We start from the raw sequence: 13,217 nt of genomic DNA, 5'->3' as shown, positions 1-13,217 counted from the left end.
CCATTGGTGATCATAGTTAATAACAGTGATCCATTATGACATACAATTTTTTCTTTCTATCAGTGGGGGGCGCCAGAGTACACTATTAGTAGTGTCTTTTCAGCTCCCTTTATCTAAATCTCCCGATTTGGTTCTAAACCCATATAATTCTGTGGGGGTTGAACCTTATAATCCACGATATCCTGTTGATTATGACAAATCACAGTCTTGTTTTTAATATTAGCAATCTCTGCTCTGCATATATTACGAATCCCAGCTGGCGCGTGCGCAATAGAGGTGGAACGCATGTTCCGATGTGGCGCATGCGCAGTGGGGATTTACTGCCAGATGCGTTCCACCGGACTTAATATCCGGTTTGGGCGCCATCTTGGGACATGCGCAGTTGACACACTTGTGTGTGTCGGGCGCAATTCCCCATTCTCGGCATGGACAAACGTTTGTACAGTAAGTACACTTCTGGTTAGATTTAATGAGCCTCTGCCTGCTTCCAATCATTCACAATTGCCCCTAATCATAGCACTTTGTTTGTTTACCACTACACTGTTGTATGTATTTCATGATATCTATATGCTTTACAGTGGGAGAACTATGCACATGTTTTATATGTCTTTTTACATAACTGACACATTTTTATGTATATGTTTTGATGGTATTATGCATTTAATTATGTAATTGCCAATTTATGTATACTCCTCCTATAAATACTTGACACTTTGTTTAGTTTGTTATGGCTTGAGAAAGGTTCCTGTTGAACCGAAACGTTGCTTTATTGAGGTGAATAAATCCACTTTTTGCTTTCATCTACTCTGAAGTCCTGGTGCCGTTGCTGTGGTCTATGTTTCTCTCTATTCTCTTGGGGAATTGATTCACCCCCAGGTAACGAGCACATGGCCTGATTTTCTGGAAACCATTGGAGTGCTGTGTTCATCTACCATTGGACTGTATATATATATATATATATATATATATATACATAATATACACAGTATAAAGCCTCGTCCTCTCCTGTATACTACACTGTAATCTCTCTCTCTCTCTTTCTCTCTCTCTATATATATATATATATATATATATGTATAAAATATATACAGTATAAAGCCTCGTCCTCTCCTGTATACTACACTGTAATCTATGTATATATATATATATATATATAATATACACAGTGTAAAGCCTCGTCCCCTCCTGTATACTACACTGTAATCTATGTATATATATATATATATATATAATATACACAGTATAAAGCCTCGTCCTCTCCTGTATACTACACTGTAATCTCTCTCTCTCTCTTTCTCTCTCTCTATATATATATATATATATATATATATGTATAAAATATATACAGTATAAAGCCTCGTCCTCTCCTGTATACTACACTGTAAGCTATGTATATATATATATATATATATATATATATATATATATATATATATACACACAGTATAAAGCCTCGTCCTCTCCTGTATACTACACGGTAATCTATATATATAAATATATATAATATACACAGTATAAAGCCTCGTCCTAACCTGTATACTACACTGTAATCTATAGATATATATAATATACACAGTATAAAGCCTCGTCCTCACCTGTATACTACACTGTAATCTCTCTCTCTCTCTCTCTCTCTCTCTCTATATATATATATATATATATATATATATATATATATAATGTAATGTAAAACACTTTTTCATTTGCTTCATGTTTAGGGTTCTGGACTCTCCCCCATTTTGTCACTATCACACTCATCCTCCTCTCCTGCACTCTCATATCGATCATTATTGGGCTTTCAGTACGATGTGAGTATCAACAGAGTTTATAGACCTGAATATAAAGTGTTATTTAAACCCATGAAAATGTGACGCCTCTCTAGCTCTTCTTTACCTAAACTAAATGCCAAGATTGAGATGTGATTGTTCATGCTTTTGCAAAATCCATCACATCAGCCGCATGACCAACATCCAGATTTGCACTCATCTTCTCGTAGAACTCGAGCATGTTGGTTGGGCATGAGCTGTTTTTCGTGACTCCATGCTGGTTATCAGTTATTAGACTTTTCTCTGATATATACTTTTGTAGTTCATCTCTTAGAATGTCCTCAATTATTTTGTATACAATAGGTGTCATACTTACTGGACTAGAATACCCTCACATATTTTACATAAGATGTCAGACTTACTGGATGGTAGTTACCAGGTTTCACCTTCTTAAATATTGGTACAACATCAATACTGTGGCACTGATCCTGTTACAAGAGTCTAAAAAGATGAGATACAAAGGTTTGTCCATTACTGAACAATAATTCCCTTAATACCCGTGGATGAATATCGTCTGGGCCATGGGCTTTATCAATATTTAATTTGCTCAGACGCAGCTGTTCTTCCTCGTGTGTTAAGCCGGTAATATTAGGTGGGACCTTTATCACTGTCCCCCTGAAGATCTGAACCTACCCTTAAAGGTGTCCTAACTCTAACCCTAAGTATATAGTCTGTTTCTAATCTATTGTCCTCCATATAATTCCTCTTTATAATGTGCGTCAGTATCTCAGGTGTCGGAGCGCCACCTCAACACAGCGGCAAAATTACAACAACTACAGGGAGAACATGAAGATCTTGGTTCCAGATTTACCCAAAATAACCTGAAAAAAGACTCCATGGTCCAAATGCTTAAAGAGAACCAGAGACAGACCCAGCAAGAACTGGAGAAGACCAAGGCTTTACTGACTCAAATGCAGGAAAAGTGGAAGACCACCACCCAGGAGCTCCAGAGAACGATAAGGGAGAACGAAGAAACAAAGTCCACCCTGAGTAGACTCCAGGGCACTGAGAATGAACTCGGAGAAGTAAAGAAAAAGCTCTCACAGTAAGTGGCTGAACTACATATATTCACAGAGAACCCAGAATGTGGTGAGAATGTACTGTAGGTCATTATCATGAAGTCTCTGTACATGAGGAGAACTGTCACATCCTTTGGTTGGTTTCATTTTGGTTGCTCAGAGAGGAGGACTACAGAATATCTCACGCTGTGGTCAAGGACAACTTTTTACATTTGGATTTGGTGGATTGTGTTGAATGCCCTTCATTTGTTACTTTAGATGCTGACAAGTGTTTTGATAACGTATCCTTGTCATGGCTCTTCCAAGTCGTAGATCGTATTTTTAGGGTCTCTTCTTTTGGTGTCCACTGCACCTTGTGGTGTCCACTTCTCCCAGTACAGATCCTTGGGGTGTCCACTTCTCCCAGTACAGATCCTTGTGGTCTCCACTGCTCCCAGTACAGATCCTTGTGGTGTCCACCTCTCCCAGTACAGAGCCTTGTGGTCTCCACTGCTCCCAGTACAGATCCTTGTCGTGTCCACTTCTCCCAGTACAGATCATTGTGGTGTCCACTGCTCCCAGTACAGATCCTTGTGGTCTCCACAGCTCCCATTAGAGATCTTTGTGGTCTCCACTGCACCCAGTACAGATCCTTGTGGTGTCCACTGCTCCCAGTACAGATCCTTTTGGTGTTCACTGCTCCCAGTACAGATCCTTGTGGTGTCCACTTCTCCCAGTACAGATAATTGTGGTGTCCACTGCTCCCAGTACAGATCCATGTGGTGTCCACTGCTCCCAGTACAGATCCTTGTGGTGTCCACTACTCCCAGTACAGATCCTTGTGGTCTCCACGGCTCCCAGTACAGATCCATGTGGTGTCCTCTGCTCCCAGTACAGATCCTTGTGGTGTCCACGGCTCCCAGTACAGATCCTTGTGGTGTCCACTGCTCCCAGTACAGATCCTTGTGGTGTTCACTGCTCCCAGTACAGATCCTTCTGGTCTCCACAGCTCCCAGTACAGATCTTTGTGGTCTCCACTGCCCCCAGTACAGATCCTTGTGGTGTCCACTGCTCCCAGTACAGATCCTTTTGGTGTTCACTGCTCCCAGTACAGATCCTTTTGGTGTTCACTTCTCCCAGTACAGATCCTTGTGGTGTCCACTGCTCCCAGTACAGATCCTTTTGGTGTTCACTGCTCCCAGTACAGATCCTTGTGGTGTTCACTGCTCCCAGTACAGATCCTTCTGGTCTCCACAGCTCCCAGTACAGATCTTTGTGGTCTCCACTGCCCCCAGTACAGATCCTTGTGGTGTCCACTGCTCCCAGTACAGATCCTTTTGGTGTTCACTTCTCCCAGTACAGATAATTGTGGTGTCCACTGCTCCCAGTTCATATCCATGTGGTGTCCACTGCTCCCAGTACAGATCCTTGTGGTGTCCACTACTCCCAGTACAGATCCTTGTGGTCTCCACGGCTCCCAGTACAGATCTATGTGGTGTCCTCTGCTCCCAGTACAGATCCTTGTGGTGTCCACTGCTCCCAGTACAGATCCTTGTGGTGTCCACGGCTCCCAGTACAGATCCTTGTAGTGTCCATGGCTCCCAGTACAGATCCTTGTGGTGTCTACTGCCCCAGTACAGATCCTTGTGGTGTCCACTTCTCTTAGTACAGATCTTTGTGGTCTCCACTGCTCCCAGTACAGTTGCAGTGATATAGGTATCATCGGAGACCTTATATAACATCTGATGAGAGGTGGAAGCAGGTATCTCCATTTTAGGCTCTACCTAAAACTGCGCTGAAGTGAATTATTTGTACTTATATTGTACAAATTGCACTGACTTTGTTTTTTTTCCTCTATGTTTCAGTAGTTAGTAACTCCTGAATCAAACTGTAAAATTGAATAAGACGTGCAAAAAATAATAATAAAATACTCCTTATATCTGGTATGATTGGAATAATGTTTTATATGATGGTAAAGCTACATCCAACAGTCTTATTGCCATTTTATTTTTCATTAACTGGCCTTTAATGCAGCCGCCTGACACAAGAGCTATGTTGAGGGGTGAATAGTGAATTAGCTTGTCTGTGTATCTGTAGCTCTCTCTCTTTCACCTGCTTGCCAGCAAACCTTTGTCTCTGTCCACTATTGTTTCTACAGACAAACTGATTCGGCATTCCCCACTAACACACGGCATTACCTCTGCCTTACCTGCATGTGATCAAACCTGAATGGAAGGTGTGCTGAGTTTATATAGGAGGCACTTGATTAATGGCAGGTGAGGCAGAGCTGCAGCCACACAAAGTAGATGTATTTTTCTTTTGTATGATTTGGTTATGTGTATAGAGATTGTAAGCTCATTTTCTTTTTAAAAAGAGTCATGAAGTATGGAATATGTATAATATGTGGTTTATGTATAATATGTATGTGTTTGAAATTTAAACACAAATGTGTGTGTCCCTTTAAGACTGTAGAATTCTGAGAAATAGAAAATTGTGTATTTAAGTGCACCCAGAGGAGGATGGGACAGGTTCAGTTCAGAGCATATGAGCTGAGGATTGGGGTGCTGCTTGAGATGAAGGCAGCTGCAATTCAACTCCTAATGTACCTGCTTTTTGTTGTTTTATTTTGTATTTGCTCAAAATAAATAGGACACCCACACCCACTATTCACCCCTCAACATACCCTCACTCATCAATGTAAGAAAATGATCTTTTTTAAAAGAAGGCTCAAATTTTATTTGGATGTTTTTCTCTCAGGCCACCTCACCTCTATCATGGTTAATTTTTTGCTGGTTTTGCTTCCTCTACTCTAGATGTGAAATTAACCTCCGATCGGTCACTACGCAGAAGAGGACATCAGACACAGAACACACTAAAACCAAAAACATACTTCAAACTACCCAGAAACAACTTCGTTCAACTGAGAGCACTTTATTATTGAAGGATAAAGAGCTTTCCGATGTAAAACGAAACCTACTGGAAGCCCAGAATAAGCTGGTAGACAACATGAACTATACCAAGCAGCAGAAGAAGAGCCTAAGTGACCTGGAACAGAGACTGAGTGACCTGGAACAGAGACGGAGTGAAGCTGGGGAATGCTTAACCAACACGATCTGTGAGTATGGGGGTGGCGGTGTATATATAGTATCAGAATGAGGAGTGGAAGTGTGTGCAGGGCCGGCCTTAGGATAAATAATCCCTCGTGCAAAATTATCTTTTGGTGCTCCACCCCTATCGTAAAAAAAATGCCCTATATAGTGCCCCACACAGTATATGCCCCTATAGGGCCCCCCATACAGTATAATAATAATATTTAATAAAATATTATAACCCCTTCAAGGACACAGTATTTTGTCCTCTAATTGTGCCCACACAGTATTAAGCCCGTTAAGTGCCACACACAGTGCCCCTACACAGTACAATGTCCTCTTAGTGGCCTCCACACAGTAGAATGCACCCTTTCCCTGGCTGCCATACACAGCCCCCCGTTGTAGATAGTGCCCCCCTATAGATTGTGCCATACAGCCTCTCTATAGACAGTGCCATAATCCCCCACCTCCCCCATGTAGTTCGTGCCATATATCCCCCCACCTCCCCGTTGTAGATCGTGCCATATATCCCCCCACCTCCCACTTGTAGATCATGCCATACATCCCCCACCTCCCTCATGTAGACAGTGCACCCCAAACAAAAAAAGGTGGAGGTGTATGTATAGTGTCAGTATAAGGGGTGAAGGTGTATATATACTTCCAGTATAAGGGGTGGAGGTGTATGTATAGTGTCAGTATAAGGGGTGAAGGTGTATATATACTTCCAGTATAAGGGGTGGAGGTGTATGTATAGTGAAGGTATAAGGAGTGGAGGTGTATGTATAGTGAAGGTATAAGGAGTGGAGGTGTATGTATAGTGACAGTATAAGGAGTGGAGGTGTATGTATAGTGACAGTATAAGGGGTGGAGGTATATGTATAGTGACAGTATAAGGGGTGGAGGTGTATGTATAGTGACAGTATAAGGGGTGAACGTGTATGTATAGTGACAGTATAAGGAGTGGAGGTGTATGTATAGTGACAGTATAAGGGGTGGAGGTGTATGTATAGTGACAGTATAAGGAGTGGAGGTGTATGTATAGTGACAGTATAAGGGGTGGAGGTGTATGTATAGTGACAGTATAAGGGGTGGAGGTGTATGTATAGTGACAGTATAAGGGGTGGAGGTGTATGTATAGTGACAGTATAAGGGGAGAAGGTGTATGTATAGTGACAGTATAAGGGGTGAAGGTGTATGTATAGTGACAGTATAAGGGGTGGAGGTGTATGTATAGTGACAGTATAAGGGGTGAAGGTGTATGTATAGTTCCAGTATAAGGGGTGGAGGTGTATGTATAGTGACAGTATATGGGGTTGGGTGCATGTATAGTGACAGTATAAGGGGTGGGGGTGCATGTATAGTGACAGTATAAGGGGTGGAGGTGTATGTATAGTGACAGTATAAGGGTGGAGGTGTATGTATAGTGACAGTATAAAGGGTGGAGATGTATGTACAGTAACGGTATAAGGGGTGGAAGTGTATGTATAGTGACAGTATAAGGGATGGAGATATATGTATAGTGACAGTATAAGGAGTGGAGGTGTATGTATAGTGACAGTATAAGGGGTGAAGGTGTATGTATAGTTCCAGTATAAGGGGTGGAGGTGTATGTATAGTGACAGTATAAGGGTGGAGGTGTATGTATAGTGACAGTATAAAGGGTGGAGGTGTATGTACAGTAACGGTATAAGGGGTGGAAGTGTATGTATAGTGACAGTATAAGGGGTGGAGATATATGTATAGTGACAGTATAAGGGGTGGAGGTGTATGTATAGTGACAGTATAAGGGTGGAGGTGTATGTATAGTGACAGTATAAGGAGTGGAGGTGTATGTATAGTGACAGTATAAGGGGTGAAGGTGTATGTATAGTTCCAGTATAAGGGGTGGAGGTGTATGTATAGTGACAGTATAAGGGTGGAGGTGTATGTATAGTGACAGTATAAAGGGTGGAGGTGTATGTACAGTAACGGTATAAGGGGTGGAAGTGTATGTATAGTGACAGTATAAGGGATGGAGATATATGTATAGTGACAGTATAAGGAGTGGAGGTGTATGTATAGTGACAGTATAAGGGGTGAAGGTGTATGTATAGTTCCAGTATAAGGGGTGGAGGTGTATGTATAGTGACAGTATAAGGGTGGAGGTGTATGTATAGTGACAGTATAAAGGGTGGAGGTGTATGTACAGTAACGGTATAAGGGGTGGAAGTGTATGTATAGTGACAGTATAAGGGGTGGAGATATATGTATAGTGACAGTATAAGGGGTGGAGGTGTATGTATAGTGACAGTATAAGGGTGGAGGTGTATGTATAGTGACAGTATAAGGAGTGGAGGTGTATGTATAGTGACAGTATAAGGGGTGGAGGTGTATGTATAGTGACAGTATAAGGGGTGGAGGTGTATGTATAGTGACAGTATAAGGGGTGGAGGTGTATGTATAGTGACAGTATAAGGGGAGAAGGTGTATGTATAGTGACAGTATAAGGGGTGAAGGTGTATGTATAGTGACAGTATAAGGGGTGGAGGTGTATGTATAGTGACAGTATAAGGGGTGAAGGTGTATGTATAGTTCCAGTATAAGGGGTGGAGGTGTATGTATAGTGACAGTATATGGGGTTGGGTGCATGTATAGTGACAGTATAAGGGGTGGGGGTGCATGTATAGTGACAGTATAAGGGGTGGAGGTGTATGTATAGTGACAGTATAAGGGGTGAAGGTGTATGTATAGTTCCAGTATAAGGGGTGGAGGTGTATGTATAGTGACAGTATAAGGGTGGAGGTGTATGTATAGTGACAGTATAAAGGGTGGAGGTGTATGTACAGTAACGGTATAAGGGGTGGAAGTGTATGTATAGTGACAGTATAAGGGGTGGAGATATATGTATAGTGACAGTATAAGGGGTGGAGGTGTATGTATAGTGACAGTATAAGGGTGGAGGTGTATGTATAGTGACAGTATAAGGAGTGGAGGTGTATGTATAGTGACAGTATAAGGGGTGGAGGTGTATGTATAGTGACAGTATAAGGAGTGGAGGTGTATGTATAGTGACAGTATAAGGGGTGGAGGTGTATGTATAGTGACAGTATAAGGGGTGGAGGTGTATGTATAGTGACAGTATAAGGGGTGGAGGTGTATGTATAGTGACAGTATAAGGGGTGGAGGTGTATGTATAGTGACAGTATAAGGGGTGGAGGTGTATGTATAGTGACAGTATAAGGGGTGGAGGTGTATGTATAGTGACAGTATAAGGGGTGGAGGTGTATGTATAGTGACAGTATAAGGGGTGGAGGTGTATGTATAGTGACAGTATAAGGGGTGGAGTTGTATGTATAGTGACAGTATAAGGGGTGGAGGTGTATGTATAGTGACAGTATAAGGGGTGGAGGTGTATGTATAGTGACAGTATAAGGGGTGGAGGTGTATGTATAGTGACAGTATAAGGGGTGGAGGTGTATGTATAGTGACAGTATAAGGGGAGAAGGTGTATGTATAGTGACAGTATAAGGGGTGAAGGTGTATGTATAGTGACAGTATAAGGGGTGGAGGTGTATGTATAGTGACAGTATAAGGGGTGAAGGTGTATGTATAGTTCCAGTATAAGGGGTGGAGGTGTATGTATAGTGACAGTATATGGGGTTGGGTGCATGTATAGTGACAGTATAAGGGGTGGGGGTGCATGTATAGTGACAGTATAAGGGGTGGATGTGTATGTATTATGACAGTATAAGGGGTGGAGGTGTATGTATAGTGACAGTATAAGGGGTGGAGGTGTATGTATAGTGACAGTATAAGGGGTGGAGGTGTATGTATAGTGACAGTATAAAGGGTGGAGGTGTATGTACAGTAACGGTATAAGGGGTGGAAGTGTATGTATAGTGACAGTATAAGGGGTGGAGATATATGTATAGTGACAGTATAAGGGGTGGAGGTGTAATTATAGTGACAGTATAAGGAGTGGAGGTGTATGTATAGTGACAGTATAAGGGGTGGAGGTGTATGTATAGTGACACTATAAGGGGAGAAGGTGTATGTATAGTGACAGTATAAGGGGTGAAGGTGTAAGTATAGTGACAGTATAAGGAGTGGAGGTGTATGTATAGTGACAGTATAAGGGGTGAAGGTGTATGTATAGTGACAGTATAAGGGGTGGAGGTGTATGTATAGTGACAGTATAAGGGGTGGAGGTTTATGTATAGTGACAGTATAAGGGGTGGAGATATATGTATAGTGACAGTATAAGGGGTGGAGGTGTAAGTATAGTGACAGTATAAGGAGTGGAGGTGTATGTATAGTGACAGTATAAGGGGTGGAGGTGTATGTATAGTGACACTATAAGGGGAGAAGGTGTATGTATAGTGACAGTATAAGGGGTGAAGGTGTAAGTATAGTGACAGTATAAGGAGTGGAGGTGTATGTATAGTGACAGTATAAGGGGTGAAGGTGTATGTATAGTGACAGTATAAGGGGTGGAGGTGTATGTATAGTGACAGTATAAGGGGTGGAGGTTTATGTATAGTGACAGTATAAGAGGTGGAGGTTTATGTATAGTGACAGTATAAGGGGTGGAGGTGTATGTATAGTGACAGTATAAGGGGTGGAGGTGTATGTATAGTGACAATATAAGGGGTGGAGGTGTATGTATAGTGACAGTATAAGGGATGAAGGTGTATGTATAGTGACAGTATAAGGGATGGAGGTGTATGTATAGTGACAGTATAAGGGGTGGAGGTGTATGTATAGTGACAGTATAAGGGATGGAGGTGTATGTATAGTGACAGTATAAGGGGTGGAGGTGTATGTATAGTGACAGTATAAGGGGTGGAGATGTATGTATAGTGACAGTATAAGGGGTGGAGGTGTAAGTATAGTGACAGTATAAAGGGTTGGGTGCATGTATAGTGACAGTATAAGGGGTGGAGGTGTATGTATTATGACAGTATAAGGGGTGGAGGTGTATGTACAGTAACAGTATAAGGGTGGAGGTTTATGTATAGGGACAGTATAAGGGGTGGAGGTGTATGTATAGTGACAGTATAAGGGGTGGAGGTGTATGTACAGCAACAGTATAATGGGTGAAGGTGTAAGTATAGTGACAGTATAAGGGGTTTGGGTGCATGTATAGTGACAGTATAAGGGGTTGGGGTGCATGTATAGTGACAGTATAAGGGGTGGAGGTGTATGTATAGTGACAGTATAAGGGGTGGAGGTGCATGTATAGTGACAGTATAAGGGGTGGAGGTGTATGTATAGTGACAGTATAAGGGGTGAAGGTGTATATATAGTGACAGTATAAGGGGTGGAGGTGTATGTATAGTGACAGTATAAGGGGTGGAGGTGTATGTATTATGACAGTATAAGGGGTGGAGGTGTATGTACAGTTACAGTATTGGGGGTGGAGGTGTATGTATAGTGACAGTATAAGGGGTGAAGGTGTATATATAGTGACAGTATAAAGGGTTGGGTGCATGTATAGTGACAGTATAAGGGATGGAGGTGTATGTATAGTGACAGTATAAGGGGTGGAGGTGTATGTATTATGACAGTATAAGGGGTGGAGGTGTATGTACAGTAACAGTATAAGGGTGGAGGTTTATGTATAGGGACAGTATAAGGGGTGGAGGTGTATGTACAGCAACAGTATAAGGGGTGAAGGTGTAAGTATAGTGACAGTATAAGGGGTTGGGGTGCATTTATAGTGACAGTATAAGGGGTTTGGGTGCATGTATAGTGACAGTATAAGGGGTTGGGGTGCATGTATAGTGACAGTATAAGGGGTGGAGGTGTATGTATAGTGACAGTATAAGGGGTGGAGGTGCATGTATAGTGACAGTATAAGGGGTAAAGGTGTATGTACAGTAACAGTATTAGGGGTGGAGGTGTATGTATAGTGACAATATAAGGGGTGGAGGTGCATGTATAGTGACAGTATAAGGGGTGGAGGTGTATGTATAGTGACAGTATAAGGGGTTGGGTGCATGTATAGTGACAGTATAAGGGGTGGAGGTTTATGTATAGTGACAGTATAAGGGGTGGAGGTGTATGTATAGTGACAGTATAAGGAGTGGAGGTGTATGTATAGTGACAGTATAAGGGGTGGAGGTGTATGTACAGTAACAGTATAAGGGGTGAAGGTGTGAGTATAGTGACAGTATAAGGGGTTGGGGTGCATGTATAGTGACAGTAAAAGGGGTTGGGGTGCATGTATAGTGACAGTATAAGGGGTGGAGGTGTATGTATAGTGACAGTATAAGGGGTGGAGGTGTATGTATAGTGACACTATAAGGGGTAAAGGTGTATGTACAGTAACAGTATTGGGGGTGGAGGTGTATGTATAGTGACAATATTAGGGGTGGAGGTGCATGTATAGTGACAGTATAAGGGGTGAAGGTGTATGTATAGTGACAGTATAAGGGGTGGAGGTGTATGTATAGTGACAGTATAAGGGGTGGAAGTGTATGTATAGTGACAGTATAAGGGGTGGAGGTGTATGTATAGTGACAGTGTAAAGGGTGGAGGTGTATGTACAGTAACGGTATAAGGGGTGGAAGTGTATGTATAGTGACAGTATAAGGGGTGGAGATATATGTATAGTGACAGTATAAGGAGTGGAGGTGTATATATAGTGACAGTATAAGGAGTGGAGGTGTATGTATAGTGACAGTATAAGGAGTGGAGGTGTATGTATAGTGACAGTATAAGGGGTGAAGGTGTATGTATAGTTCCAGTATAAGGGGTGGAGGTGTATGTATAGTGACAGTATATGGGGTTGGGTGCATGTATAGTGACAGTATAAGGGGTGGGGGTGCATGTATAGTGACAGTATAAGGGGTGGATGTGTATGTATACTTCCAGTATAAGGGTTGGAGGTGCATGTATAGTGACAGTATAGGGGTGGAGGTGTAAGTTTAGTGACAGTATCAGGGATGAAGGTGTATGTATAGTGACAGTATAAGGGGTGAAGGTGTATGTATAGTGACAGTATAAGGGGTGGAGGTGTATGTATAGTGACAGTATAAGAGGTAGAGGTATATGTATAGTGACAGTATAAGGGGTGAAGGAGTAAGTATAGAGACAGTATAAGGGGTGAAGGTGTAAGTATAGTGACAGTATAGGGGTGGAGGTGTATGTATAGTGACATTATAAGGGGTGGATGTGTATATATAGTGACAGTATAATGGGTGAAGGTGTATGTATAGTGACAGTATAAGGGATTGGGGTGCATGTATAGTGACAGTATAAGGGGTGGGGGTACATGTATAGCGACAGTATAAGGGGTGGAGGTGTATGTATAATGACATTAT

The 13,217-nt window shown here is 42.0% G+C and overlaps 1 protein-coding gene across 1 annotated transcript in view; it reads left to right on the top strand.

Moving 5' to 3' along the window:
* The window catches only part of LOC142670902 (uncharacterized), a 67,232-nt gene that overhangs the window by 21,234 nt on the left and 32,781 nt on the right, over positions 1-13,217 (top strand). Inside the window, exons 3-5 of the mRNA XM_075847118.1 lie at positions 1,719-1,808; positions 2,550-2,871; positions 5,638-5,939. Coding sequence (XP_075703233.1) covers positions 1,719-1,808; positions 2,550-2,871; positions 5,638-5,939 — 714 coding nt within the window. The remainder of the gene's footprint in view (positions 1-1,718; positions 1,809-2,549; positions 2,872-5,637; positions 5,940-13,217) is intronic.

Source organism: Rhinoderma darwinii (assembly GCF_050947455.1).
Source record: "Rhinoderma darwinii isolate aRhiDar2 chromosome 1 unlocalized genomic scaffold, aRhiDar2.hap1 SUPER_1_unloc_18, whole genome shotgun sequence".
In the NCBI taxonomy this organism is placed as follows: Eukaryota; Metazoa; Chordata; class Amphibia; order Anura; family Rhinodermatidae; genus Rhinoderma; species Rhinoderma darwinii.
The sequence above is the reverse complement of the archived record's forward strand: the minus strand, read 5'-3'. Positions and strand labels throughout refer to the sequence as shown.